This window comes from Vulpes vulpes, chromosome 8 (genome assembly GCF_048418805.1).
Source record: "Vulpes vulpes isolate BD-2025 chromosome 8, VulVul3, whole genome shotgun sequence".
NCBI lineage: Eukaryota > Metazoa > Chordata > Mammalia > Carnivora > Canidae > Vulpes > Vulpes vulpes.
Window position 1 is genome coordinate 93,507,339 of NC_132787.1, and position 14,812 is coordinate 93,522,150.

At 44.0% G+C, this 14,812-nt stretch overlaps 1 protein-coding gene across 4 annotated transcripts in view; it reads left to right on the forward strand.

The window, feature by feature from the left end:
* The first annotated feature begins 9,511 nt into the window (after positions 1 to 9,511).
* Positions 9,512 to 14,812, forward strand: part of ATAD2B (ATPase family AAA domain containing 2B) — a 153,955-nt gene continuing 148,654 nt past the window's right edge. For all 4 annotated transcript variants that reach the window (XM_072767583.1, XM_072767584.1, XM_072767581.1 and 1 more), the window contains exon 1: positions 9,512 to 10,145. In XM_072767583.1, the coding sequence (XP_072623684.1) occupies positions 9,930 to 10,145 (216 nt within the window). In that variant the 5' untranslated portion in view covers positions 9,512 to 9,929. The remainder of the gene's footprint in view (positions 10,146 to 14,812) is intronic.

The window sequence follows — 14,812 nt, forward strand, 5'->3', positions numbered from 1 at the left end:
ATGACATTAGAATTCTGTACTCTCCAATGTGATAACTAGTAGCCATATATGGCTACTTAATTTAAATTAAAAAACCAGGGGATCCCTGGGTGGCACAGTGGTTTAGCGCCTGCCTTTGGCCCAGGGTGTGATCCTGGAGACCCGGGATCGAGTCCCACGTCGGGCTCCCGGTGCATGGAGCCTGCTTCTCCCTCTGCCTGTGTCTCTGCCTCTCTCTCTCTCACTGTGTGCCTATCATAAATAAATAAAAAATAAAAAAAAATTAAAAACCCAAAAATCCAGTCCCTGAAGCGGGCCACAATCCAGGTCTCCAGAATCACACCCTAGGCTGAAGGCAGCACTAAACTACTGGGCCACCCGGGCTGCCCCTAATTCAATCTTTAAAAATAAAATGTAAAAAACAAATAAAATGAAACCCAATTTTGTTATTGCTTATCCTTTCTATTGAATTTTTATATTCTATATCATTATTTCTGTTTTTATTTTTACTTTCTCCCAGCCTGTTACTTGCCTTGTAAAAAGGTGTCTCAGAAGTATCTTCCAAAGAGCCCAACTTATCAACGTCTAGTTTATGTTTTTGTGTCCGTTGTAAGAAATCTTTGCCTACCCTTGGTCACAAACATTTTTTTTAGGCTTTATTCTAAAAAAAAATTATCGGGACGCCTGAGTGGCTCAGTGGTTGAGCGTCTGCTTTTGGCTCAGGGCATGATCCTGGAGTCTTGGGATCAAGTCCCACATCAGGCTCCCTGCATGGAGCCTGCTTCTCCCTCTGCCTATGTCTCTGCCTCTCTCTGTGTCTCTAATGAATGGATAAATGAAATCTTTTAAAAAATGTTATCTTTTTAGCCTTGTGTTAAAGTCTATAATCAATCTGAAGTTAATCTTTATAATTAGTATTGAATAATGGCTGAGCTTTATTTATTTAGTTTTTTGCTTAGGGCTATGCAGTCTAGCAGAATTTATTGAAAAGTATCCTTTCAAAAAAAGAAAAGTATCCTTTCCCTGTTAATCATCTTGGCCTCTTGACAAAAATCAATTGGCCATATGTGTGAATCTCTTTCTGGACTTTCTATTCATTTTCATTGAGCTATATGACTATTTACACACCCTGATTATTAGAACTTAATAGTAAGACTTAAAATGAGGTAGTGTAGTTTTCCAATTTTGTTTTTTTCCTGTTTAGGTGACTCTAGGTTCTTTGCATCTCCATGTAAATTTTAGATTCAGTTTCTTAACTTCTAAAATGTCTGCTGGGATTTTTACTGGAGTTGGTTTGGCTCTGTTAATTAATTTGGGGGATGATTTTTGTCCTAATGATATGAAATATCTGGTGAACATCTCCCCTTGTTAAGTTTTTCCTCAGTAACACTTTTTATTTTTCGGTATATCATTTTTCCATATATTTTGTTAAATTTATCACTACTATTTCAAACTATATCTAATTGGTTGTAAGTATAGAAATAATTTTTATAAATTGATCTTCTATGCTATGACTTTGCTAAATTCATCTGTTAGTCCTACTAGGACTTTTTGTTGTTATTGTTTTAGACTTCTTAGGATTTCGTATGAAATTATGAGATTATCATGTTTGCCTGTAAAGACAGTTTCTTCTTCCTTCTAAACTATACCTTTGCCAGGCCTGGATGGCTCAGTTGGTGGAGTATGCAACTCTTGATCTCGGGATTGGGTATAGACATTACTTTTCTTAAAGATTTTTAATTTATTTATTCACAAGAGACAGAGAGAGAGAGAGAGAGAGAGAGAGAGGCAGAAACATAGGCAGAGGGAGAAGTAGGCTTCATGCAGGGAGCCTGACGTGGGACTCGATCCCGGGACTCCAGGATCACACCCTGGGCCGAAGGCAGCCTCTAAACCTCTGAGCCACCCAGGCGTCCCTATAGAGATTACTTTAAAAAAAAAAAAAAAAAACTCTATATACCTTTTATTTATTTTTCTTTTTTTTTTTAATTTATTTTTCTTTACTATTGCTTTGCCTGGGACTCCTAGTACAATGTTGAGTAGAAACGACTAGACATTCTTGCCACTTTCCTGAAATTAAGAGGAAAGCCATTCACCTTTCACCATTTGTTATTGTGTTAGCTATAGGACTTTTTATTCTTTTAAGATTTTATTTATTTATTCAGGAGAGACACAGAAAGAAAGAGGCAGAGACATAAACAGGCGCCATGCAGGGAGCCTGACATGGGACTCAATCCTAGGTCTCCAGATCCTAGGACTGGATTCTAGGTCTCCAGGATCACGCACGCCCTGGGCTGAAGGCAGCGCTAAACCACTGAGCCACCTGGGCTGCCCCAGCGATAGGACTTTTTAGATGTTCTCTATAAGGTTGAGGAAGTTACCTACTAGGCCTACTTTCCAAAATGGTTAAAATCATGAATGGATGTTGAATTTGTCAAATGCTTTTTCTGAATCTAAGACACCATATGGATTTTCTCCTTTGTTATATTGATACGGTGAATTACATTGATTGTTTTAGCTTCAAATATTTAACCAATCTTGTGTTCTTGGGATAAATTTCATTTGGTCTTGATTTATTGTTCTTTTTGTATATTCACGGATTTGATTTGTTGTTAGGAATTTTTGTGTTTCTATATATGAAAAGAATAACTGTGCTTTATGTTATTGCTTTCAGTATCGGGATAATGCTGACTTATAAATGAGTTGAGAAATGTTTCCTCTTCTATATTCTAACAGAATTGGTGTAAAATTGATATTACTTTTCTTTAAATATTGGATAGACTTCACCAGTGATGTTATCTGGGCCTGTTGTATTACTTGTAGGATAGCATTTACTTACATGTTTAATTTATTTAACCAATAATAGGGGTATTCAGGTTATTTAATTTACTTTTTTTATGAGTGAGTTTTCATAATTTCAGTTCAAGGAATTTATATACTTTGTGTTTTGGAACTTATTGGCATAAAGTTGTTTATTTTATTTCTTGTCTCTAATGTTTTTGGCATAAGTTGGCAAATAGCAGCCCATGGGCCAGATCTACTCTATGATCTGTTTGTGTATGCTGAGCTAAGAAAAGTTTTTACATATTTAAAAGATTGTTAGAAAGCAAAAGACCCAAAACGAAACCAAAACAAAGAATATGTGTCAGAAACTATATGTGGCCTGGAAAATCTGAAATATTTTATAAACTGGCCCTTTATAACAAGAAAGACTTCTGCTGACTCCAGGTCTATAAGATCTTGAGAGATGCTCACACTCTCATTCCTGAAATTTGTAATTTGATTCTTCTTCTTCTCCCTGCCCTCCCCCTCCCCCATCTTGATTGCTCTAGCTAGTGGCTTATCTTTTTTCCGTTTTCTTTTTTTTTAAATATTTTTTCTTTTTATAGGAATCAACTTTTGATTTAATTGAATTTCTATATTGTTTTCTATTTTATTTTATTATTTTTAAAGATTTTATTCATTTATTCATGAGAGACACAGAGAGAAAGAGAGGCAGAGACACAGGCAGAGGGAGAAGCAGGCTCCATGAAGGGAGCCTGATGCAGGACTCGACCCTGGGGACTCCAGGATCATGCCCTGGGCTGAAGGCAGGCACTAAACCACTGAGCCACCCAGGGATCCTGTTTTCTATTTTATTGTTTTATGATTTAATGTATATAATTTCCTTTTTTCTGCTTATGTGTAGTTTCTTTGAAATTCATGCAAGTGTTTGCATGTATCACTAATTAATTCCCCTTTATTTATTTATTTTTAAGGCCTTTATTTATTTATTAATGAGAGACACAGAGAGAGAGAGGCAGAGACACAGGCAGGCAGAGGGAGAAGTAGGCTCCATGCAGGGAGCCAGACATGGGACTTGATGCTGGATCTCCGGATCCAGTCCAGATCCTGGACTGAAGGGTGGCGCTAAACCACTGAGCCACCTGGGCTGCCCTGTCCAGAGGTTCTTTATACCTAACAGATTTGGTGAATTTAGGCTGTAAATCTGAGGACCACTTTGTTGTTTTGAATTCTCAAGGAATATGTTTTTTCCTCTTCATTCTTAGTTTATATGTTGGAAAAGGCAGTTTTCCTTGCAGTTTCCTGAGGATGAATGATGGGATGGTTGGCAGGTTTCTTTCTTTTTCTTTTTTAAATATTTTATTTTTTTGAGAGAGAGAGCATAAGCAAGGGGCGAGACAGAGGGAGAATGAGAAGCAGACTCTCCACTGGGCAGGGAGCTTGAGGTTGGGCTTGGTCCCAAGATCCTGAGATCATGACCTGAGCCCAAGGCAGATAGATACCTAACCTAATGAACCACCCAGGTACCCTGGCAGGATTATTTCTAATTCATCCTTCTATGTAAGTGTATTCTTTTTTTTTTTTTTTTTTTTTTTTTTTTTTTATGATAGTCACAGAGAGAGAGAGAGAGGCAGAGACACAGGCAGAGGGAGAAGCAGGCTCCATGCACCGGGAGCCCGACGTGGGATTCGATCCCGGGTCTCCAGGATCGCGCCCTGGGCCAAAGGCAGGCGCTAAACCGCTGCGCCAGCCAGGGATCCCCAAGTGTATTCTTTTGTACCAGGATTTGGGAGGGGGACTGCATAAAACTCTGTAGCTTGAGCAGATTCTGGGCTTTGTCTTGTCCTTTTTTTTTCTTTTTTTTTTAAGATGTACTTTTTAAAAGATTTTATTTATTTGAGAGAGAGAGAGAGATAGCATGACCAGTGGAGAGAGGGAGAAGCAGCTTCTGCTGAGCAGGGAGCCCGATGTGGGGCTCAATCCCAGGACCCCAGGGATAGAGACCTGAGCTGAAGGCAGATACTCAACTGGCTGAGCCACACAGGTACCCCAATATTTATTTATTTTAGAAAGGGAGAGAGTGCACTCCAGCATGTGGTGAAGGAGTGGGGAGGGGCAGAAGGAAAGGGAGAGAGAATCTCAACCTGACTCCCCACTGAGCATGGAGCCCATTGTGGGGCTCAGTCCCACCACCTATGAGATCACAACCTGAACCAAAACCAAGAATTAAAGCTTGGGATCCCTGTGTGGCGCTGTGGTTTAGCGCCTGCCTTTGGCCCAGGGCGCCATCCTGGAGACCTGGGATTGAATCCCACGTCGGGCTCCCGGTGCATGGAGCCTGCTTCTCCCTCTGCCTGTGTCTCTGCCTCTCTCTCTCTCTCTGTGTGACTATCATAAATTAAAAAAAAAAAAAAAAAAAAAAAAGAATTAAAGCTTAACCAACCCAGCCACCCCGGATGCCAGCCCGTCCTGTCTTTTCTATACCCCGAAGACAGAAAAAATAGTTCAATTTCACTGGGGTTGAGCAAATGCATTGAAAATGCTTACTACTGGTCTGGATTCCTGCAGTGACTGTTTTTGGTCTAAGTATTTTTTGGTATCTTGTCAGCTCATGTAGTTTTTTTTTTTTTTAAACATTTTTTTTAATTTTTTATTTATTTATGATAGTCACAGAGAGAGAGAGAGAGAGAGGCAGAGACACAGGCGGAGGGAGAAGCAGGCTCCATGCACCGGGAGCCCAACGTGGGATTCGATCCCGGGTCTCCAGGATCACACCCTGGGCCAAAGGCAGGCGCCAAACCGCTGCGCCACCCAGGGATCCCCAGCTCATGTAGTTTTAAGCAAAGTTTAAAAACAGATTTTTATCTACTTTTTACTCTGGTTCATAATGCAGAAAACGAGCAACTCTCCTATTTTCTTCAAGCCTTCCTTTCTTTTGTCCATAATGTTCCCTTATTCTGTTTTGTGGTTCAAGATTCATCTTAGGGCTTTTCCCTAAGTCCCTGCTTGAATTAGTGGTCTGTGCCTCACTATCACATTGTATTATAGCTTGCTGGTTTCTTGCCTTTCATTCCCTCTTGTCTGTAAGTACTTTAGAGGGCCAGAACTATGTGTTATTGTTTTTATTTTTTTATTTTATTTTTATTTTTTAATTTTTTTTTAAATTTATGATAGTCACAGAGAGAGAGAGAGACACAGGCAGAGGGAGAAGCAGGCTCCATGCACCGGGAGCCCGATGTGGGATTCGATCCCGGGTCTCCAGGATCGCGCCCTGGGCCAAAGACAGGCGCCAAACCGCTGCGCCACCCAGGGATCCCTGTTTTTATTTTTTTAATTTTTAAATTTATTTTTTAAGATTTATTCATGAGAGACACAGAGAGGCAGAGACAGAGGCAGAGGGAGAAGCGGGCTCCATGCAGGGAGCCCAGCATGCGACTCGATCCCCAGGACTCCAGGATCACACCCTAGACAGAAGGCAGGGCTAAACGACTGAGCCACCCAGGCATCCCCTGTGTTGTTTTTAAAACAAATTACCCTATTTCCTGGTCTGGCAGAGTACCCAACAGGAGTTTGGGTCAAAGTAAACATTTGTTGATAGTAAATGGTACAGGTTATTTTTTTATTTTTAAAAAGATTCTATTGGGTTCCTTGGGTGGCTCAGCGGTTTGGCGCCTGCCTTTGGCCCAGGGCGCGATCCTGGAGTCCCAGGATCGAGTCCCGCGTCGGGCGGAGGGAGAAGCAGGCTCCATGCAGGGAGCCCAATGCAGGACTCCATCCTGGAACTCCAGGATCACGACCGGAGCCAAAGGCAGATGCTTAACTGCTGAGCCACCCAGGGATCCAAATGGCATAAATTATTGATATGGGATTGTTGAATTCAACAGTGAAGAAAGAATTCTTGAGACATTTTACAGTGCAAAAAAGTGTTTTTATTTTAGCACAGGGACATGACCTGTGGGCAGAAGGCTGCATTGTGATTGTGAGGAGTAACTAATTATATAGGACTTTTTATCCCTATGGAGGTGAAGATGACATTAGGGCTCCAGGATATGGAATCTATAAGTTTATAGAGGTTTATTTATTAAGATCATTTTTCTTTTCCTTTCTTTAAAAAAGATTTATTATTTACTTCTGAGGTGGAGAGGGGCAGGGGCAGGAGAGGGAGAGTCCCGTGTGGACTCCGTGCTGAGCAAGGAGCCCAAGGTAGGGCTTGATCTTAAAAGCCTAAGATCAAGATAGCCAAAACCAACACTCAGACACCCAACCACCTGTGCCCCTTTCTTTTCTTTTTAAATTAATTATTTTAAAAGATTTTATTTATTCACGAGAGACAGAGAGAGAGAAAGAGTGAGAGAGAAAGAGAGAGAGAAAGGCAGAGACACAGGCAGAGGGAGAAGCAGGCTCCCTGCAGGGAGCCCAAGGCGAGACTGGATCCTAGACTTTGGAATCAGGCCCTGAGCTGAAGGCAGAGGCTCAACCACTGAAGCACCCAGGCGTCCCCCTTTTCTTTTCTTTTCTTTTCTTTTCTTTTCTTTTCTTTTCTTTTCTTTTCTTTTCTTTCTTTTCTTTTCTTTTCTTTTCTTTTCTTTTCTTTTCTTTTTTTTTTAAAGTTTTATTTAATTCTACATCCAACATAGGGCTTGGGACACCTGGGTAGCTCAGCAGTTGAGCCTCTGCCTTTGGCTCAGCGCGTGGTTCCAGAGTCCAAGTATCAAGTCCTGCCTCCAGCTCCCTGTATGGAGCTTGCTTCTCCCTCTTCCTGTGTCTCTGTGCCTCTGTCTCTCTCATGAATAAATAAAATCTTAAAAAAAAAAAAAAATCTACATCCAACGTGGGGCCAGAAGTTTTTGTATTCTTAATTCTTGCAGGGGTGTGGGCGGCAGTAATAAACCTTTTATTTTTTATTTTTTTTTTTTAGTGATAAACCTTTTAGGAAAAGAATTGTTTCATTGTAACTGGGCCTTAGATCTATCTGGATAAGTTCATCCAAATCATGACCCCAAATCAAGAGTCACATGCTCCTCTGAGTGACCCAGCCAGGTGCCCCCAAATTGTATTTTTCTTCATTAAGACAGCTACAAACTATAGAAGTTCGTGTCCTATGTGGCTGGTATATTTATCAGTTGACCATTTGTTTTTCCCCTGCGTTTGTTCTTAGGCAGTGACTAATGCCTGATGAATGTTATATATGTATATATACATGTATCCTACCTTAAGGGGTGAGGGTGGGGAGCTTGTGAGCTGTCAGCTTGTGTTTTGCCCTCAGCTTGCCTTTTGCTCTCTCATCAGGTTTAATAGCCCCAGTCATAGCCTCGCTTTCTCAGTTTAGGACCATTCAAACAAACACAGAAACAAAACAAGGAGGAAGTACACAAATCCTTTTTATCCTAATTTGCATGACATACACCTCTTCAGGACACTTTATATACAACTGAAAACCAGCCTCTTTCTGTAGGAAAACTGTTTATTCTCTTGAGTGATCTCATTCATAGCTAACTGATGCAGGAAAACCAGATCTGGTTCCATTATGCGGTCTCCACACCCATGAGGTGGGTTTTAAGTGGTGGGTGATTATGTTGTAATATAATGTAACCGGCCTGTGCCTGCTTCCTGGAATCCGTACTTCTTTCCAAACAGAAAAATTACCTCCATTCTCAGTGCTGGATGAAGTTTTGTTGAAGGACCGGGCAATCGGATGGCCAGAAAGCTCTTAGTTGATGCAGCTTGGGTATTTTTATAGGATTTTTCTTGAGCCTTCTATTTTTCTTACTGCAGCAAACACGGAGAACTTATGCCCAATGAACACCAGGTGCTCTATTGCTTACGTACCACGAATTTTGGTGAAATTAATTTCTACTCTACTGGAGAGCTTTTCACATGGTCTTAATCTTTGAAAGTTAAATCACAAATGTTGTATTTTGTGTTCAGCTTTTTTTTTTTTTTCTTTTTTAAAGATTTACTTCTTTATTTACTCATGAGAGACAGAGAGACGGAGAGAGGCAGAGACACAGGCAGAGGGAGAAGCAGGCTCCATGCAGGGAGCCGGACGTGGGACTCCGTCCGTACCCGGGATCACGACCTGAGCCAAGGCAGAGGCTCAATCGCGGAGCCACCCAGGCGTCCCTCAGCTTTTTGTATTCTTAATTCTTGCAGGGGTGCGGGCGCCAGTGATAAACCTTTTGGGGAAAGAATTGTTTCATTGTAACTGGGCCTTAGATCTATCTGGATAAGGTCATAGAAAACCAGCCTTTCTTGCTTTGTTTACGGACGCAGGGATTCTTCTAGCGTTTCTTCTTTCCTGAACTTCTCATGTGCCAAAAGCTGCACGGATCTGTTTTGCCACAGTCTCACTTTTACAGCCACGCGAAGTGCGAGTCAAGTTCGGTGTCCGGCCTCAGGTACCTATGGGACTCCAGCTGGGGTCACCGCGCCCTGGTCCTCCCCGGCCCCCGTCTATCTTCCGCCTTTGCCGGTCGTTCCTTGCTGCATCCGGACCATCGGGGCGACGCCGGGGCGGCTACGGCCCTCGAGCTGGGCAGGGCGTGAGCGGCGCCGAGTCCAGCGCGGCGCCCCAGCCCGTCCCGGTGCCCTTTCTGGCTATTCCCATCCCCCTCCGGGACGCCCGGCCAGACCTGGAAACCATAGAGAGCTCGCACAGCCCAGAGCGTCCCTCCCCCGCTCCCCCGGCCGCCGAGCGCTGACGCCGCGCCGCTGGGCGGGGCCTATGGAGGGGCCGCGGGAGAGGCGGGGGAAGCGGCCCGGAGGAGGGCTGGCCGGCCCTGCAGCGCCCCGCAGCGGCCGCGGCCGGAAGCGGTCTCGTCGGCCCTGCGGCGCTGGGTCCCTGACGCACGGAGCTCGAGAGCGAGAACGAGAGAGAAAGGGGCAGAAATGGCGGCTCCGCTCGGCTCCCGCTGAGGAGGGCGAAGCCGGTGGAGGGTCTGAGCTGCCGGCCGGGGCACCGCTCCCGCTTCCCGCGTTCCGCCTTCTCGCGCCTGCTTGTCTTCCTCTGCCCGACTCTCGCCTGTCGTCGGCGGCGCTGCGCAGAGTCCGGGTGGGCTCGCGTCTCCCGGCCCGGCTCCGCTGGCCCTGCCTGCCCGGCCGGCGCCGGCCTTCCTCGGCTCCCCGGGCGCGGCGGCGCGGGGCGGACCGCGTCCCCCGGCCGCACCATGGTGAACACCCGGAAGAGCTCTCTGCGTCTCCTCGGGTCCAAGTCGCCCGGGCCCGGGCCTGGGCCTGGGGCCGGAGCGGAGCCTGGGGCGACCGGAGGCAGCAGCCATTTCATCTCGTCTCGGACCCGCTCCTCCAAGACCCGCGCCGCCAGCTGCCCGGGCGCCAAGGCCGGGGGAAGCGGCGGCGCCGGCGGCGCTCTGGAGGAGGCCCGGGTAAGAGCGCGGCGGCGCGCGGCGGCGGGGGCCGGGGCCGGGGCCGGGGCCGGGGCGGCGGGGGCCGGCGGGGGCCGGCGCGGACGCCGGGGCTTTGTCTGGCCGGGCCGGGGCGGGCAGCCTGCGGCGCGGACCGCTCGGGCGGCCGGAGCCGGGTGTGCGGGCGCGGGCGCGGCGGCCGCGGCTCCCGGCCGGGCAGGGCTGCGCCGCCGTGCTGCTCCGGCTCTTTTGTGTGGAGAGCAGGACCGGGGTCTTGGGGAGAGGGCTGGGGCGGGGGCGGCGGGGACGTCCGAGCGGCCGGCGTCCCGCGTCCTCGCCCGGCCTCGGAGGGGAGCGGTAGGAGCCGGAGCGAAGGGCCGGGGCGGCCGCAAGGGCCCGGGCGGGGAAGCCAAAGTTTCCCGCGGTGTCAGACCCTCCCCGCGAGCGTGTCAGCTGCCGCGGCCGTCTAACTCCTGCTCACTCTCCGAGTGTTTGGGGGTGGTGCAAGTTGGTGAGGCAGCGAGCGCAGAGCTCCGGTTGGCGGCCGGGCAGGAACGCTGAGAGAAAGTTTGTGGCTGCTCCGACACCAAACTTTAGGAACACAAATCAGCGCTGCCGCTTCCCCAGGCAGGGGAGGTGGAGCGGGACCCCGTGGCCGCAGGACGCGGCCGCTGGCCCGCCGGGGTTCCCGCCGGGGTTCTCGCCGGGGTTCCCGCCGGGGTTCCCGCCGGCACCGAGAGCCTTCCGGCCGCCACGGGGGCTCGTCCCGCGGTCCGGGCTGTCCCCGCCGCCCTGCAAGTGCCCGGTCGCTCGGACGTCCGCGTTTCTGGTACGGGAATGGTCTAGAAAAGGTGAATTCGCCCACCACCGTCACCCGATCGCACGCGTGACGTTCGAACAAGGCTGTGTGATTTAGTTATTTTAAAAAAAGCGGTTGGTTGAAAGACCTTGACCTTTTATTATAAAACTCCAAGCTAAGCGCCTGTTTTGTCGCTTTAAGGGAATTGATCTAAGTTCGTGTGAGGAGGTTGGTTACGAATCCAGAAAAGAGTAATGCCTCTGTCTTGGCAAGAGGCTAATTTACGGAGAGTAATTTGGCCGGTAATTGCTAGTCATTTAAAATGCCCTTTTGAATCCACACCATTTTGTTATTCTTGCGGGAGAACAATATTTTATTTTGTATGGGGTCTACAAGATTATGGCTTGTGTGTGTGCTTTTTCTATCTCCTACTGTTCTGACGCTAATCAGAATGCACTGACGCAAATCATATATTTTACTGCCCTGTCCTGAAATCTGTATGTTGTATCTTTGAAAATATATTTGGCTTTTATTTTGCCAAAGGTCTGGTAAGTATTTGTAAAACTGTCTGGTTAGTAGACTATTTTGGGGGCTAACAGATCTCTTAGGTTCGAATAAGAAAGCTAAATCTGAAAGTTGTACAAACTGTTTAGAATAATTGCCCTGAAAACTTGGCTTTTTCTTCTAGAAATTATTCCAAATGCGTACAGGCTTTTTGACTTTCTGAAGCTAACATATATTTTAAAATTAAAGTAAATTTAAGAAAGGTCTTCTACACCTAAGTACAAATAAAATGTTTAGAGTATAAGCATTTAATTGTAGTATAATAGTATGAATGCCTACTCTATTAGAGCAGTGTCAGTTCATCCGAAGCAATTAGCTCATCTGTCACTGATCAGTTTGTGGTCCCATTTTTGAGTTCATGGATATCATGCTGTCCTTACCCCCTGAGGAATAAGGTGAAGTAATTTGTCAAGCAGCTGTTATGGAGATGTTAAAAGGCAAGGAATCAATAATCTAATGTAGAAATGCATGTTTGGTAGCTTCTAAATTGCTTGAGGAATGAAAGATACTAGAGGTTTTTCTAGAAGGATACTAATGAAACTTTGTTTCAAGTTCCTTTTAAAAATGCTTTAAAAGGCCGTAAATAACAGGCTAATGAAAATTTATATGTTTTTCACTTTTAAGAAGACTTGTCTTCTGGCTGTGTTAGATGATAGATCTAATGGCCTTCTCTGAAAAATTTGAGATTTACTAATCCTATGATTGGTCCTTTAAAAGGGGATAAGTTTATAATTCAGAATTTGTTGAGTTTATGGGACTGCATATTTATGAACCAATTTCTGTATATTTCTTTGTGAATATTCCTAAAGTGAGTTGATTTGAGTCTGGTAAGATCTTTTTAAGTTCCTTTTGTGAATGACAAGAATTTAGTCTCTTTGGTGTATCTAAAGGCACTTTTTCTTTGGGTTTTTAGACCTTTGTTAGTGTCTGTAAAAACTTACTTAATGGAAAATGGTTTGTGCTCTTGCTTTAGGAGACCCTTATTTTTGTAGGAAGAAATTTATTTTTCTTTATAAGATACATAGTTGAGGAAGTCCTCCTTTTTCTTCTTTTGTGTTACATTCTTCACTTTGCACTTGATGCTGATTTCTACCCCTCTCCAAGCCTCCCAGGATTCTTTTTTTTTTTTTTTTTTAATTTCATGAACTGTGTTTATAGAGTTTTTCATTTGCTTTAAAAAGCCATAAGACCATGAGCTGTGCTTATAATTTTGCCTTTTCCCCAAGTATGTGTAGAATGGGGAAATAAACCTATGATACATTCTGTAGGTTATTGCAATGATTTTCTTGTGCTCACACTTTTTAAATGTCAAGCTGACTTAGGCAGTTAGTTGTAATTACTCTCATATCTGGCTTTTTTTTGTTTAGTATGTATGAAGTTTGACCTCTTTTAGGTCAGTTAATCTGATGATCAGTAATTAGCATTTGCTCCACTGAAGAGTCACTCTCAGCAAACAAACTAATATTGTATTCACAGAATTGGAAAGCAGTTTTTGAAAAATATTTCAGCTTTTTTTTTTTTTTAAACTTCTGCTAGGCCTGTTTGCTTCATCACTAGCTTTTTGTACTTTTTGAGAAGGTTATATAATACTTTGAGTCCATATCTTAGTGGAGAGGGTTAAAATAAGTATATTGAGTAACTTTATAAGTAAACTTGCTTTATCTTAATTTCACCAAAAAAAATCTGTTGAATCTTATAATATGCTCTTTTATCACTTTGTACTTATTCTTTTCCAATACTCATGTATTTACCAACATAATACAAGTAGAGTAGCGAGGAAGTTGATGGTTCAACATAGAAAAGGAGTCTGAGAGCAAAATGCAATAATGTATTTAACTCTCAGATGAGTAGGGAAAAGTACAAGTTCTTCAGAGTAGAGCAAGTTTTTCCTTATATGTATCAAGGTCTTGAATAATGTGTTAAAGTGTGTCCCCTGTCACAGTTTTGAACCAGAGAAGCTCTGTGGTGGCCAACTGAAAATGCAACTTAAATTCAATTACTGGCCATTTCTGTAGTCTGGATATTCAGACTTGCAGTTTTTAAGGTCACAGATTACACTGACAACACCTGTAGAAGTGAGTGCATATTAATTAATGCTTTAAACCATTTTCCCTGGTCAGTACTCTTTGTAATCATTCTTTGGTAAGTCCCTGATTACTTGTCTCCTAAATACCTAATTATAGATAAACCTATAGCCTCTGGAAACCAGCTGGACAGGTGGTAGGATTACTACTTGTTAGGAGAACTATGGACCAAACCAAGTGGCTTCACCTGAATGGAGAGTACCCCCATCTCTTCAACGATCCACTTCAGAAAAGTGCTGTGCTGTATTACTTTGAATTGTATATTTGGGATTTCTTTTACACAATGAAATTTCGTTTGTGTGCACTGCTGAGTTGATTTCTTGATATTTGGGTTCTTGGTCTTTTATTGGACATGTTTAATATTTGTTATGCCTCTGCTGTGGGAGGACTTTGTGAAAAATGAGTCATTGAGTAAAAGGCATTTGGGACTTTTGGATTAAAAACTTCTATGAAAGTACGAAGGGGGAAAAAAAACCCATACATAAAATGTTGTATCTAAATATGAGCTAGACAGTTTTACAGAGGTACATTGTGTGTGGCTTACGCCAAATGATAGAAAAATTAGTTACTAGGCTGTAACTTGTATTGTTAGATACTTTGAGTATATATATGCTGCAAGATTCTAAACTTCAGATGCTTTTGAGCTCTAAGTATTGTACGATTTTGTTTTCACTTTTAGATTGTATTCTAGTTTTATTTGGAGGTAGAATATATACCTTTGGTTAAAATTTTTCTCCCTTGGGGATGCCTGGCTGGCTCAGTTGGGGGAGAGCATATAACTCTTGATGTCGGGGTCATAAATTCAAGCCCCATGTTGGAGGTAGAACTTACTTAAAGAAATTCTTTCCTAGACTTTTTTTTTTTTTTATTGGAATAGCCTATAACCTCCGCGAAGGTAGGCACTATATCTTATTTTTGCCCAATCGCTATATTCCTAGGGCTCTTTTGACACAGCATCTGACACGGAGAAGATGCGTAATATCTGTTAATGAATAGCATATTAAGGAGCCAATTATTATTTTTAAAAGATTTTATTTATTCATGAAAGACACAGAAAGAGAGAGAGGCAGAGACACAGGCAGAGGGAGAAGCAGGCTCCATGCAGGGAGCCCGATGCGGGACTCGATCCCAGGACTCCGGGGATCATGACCTAAGCTGAAGGCAGACAGGCAGACGCTTAACTGCTGAGCCACCCAGGCGTCCCAAGGAGCCAATTATTTTCTGAAAATAATGATGACTGG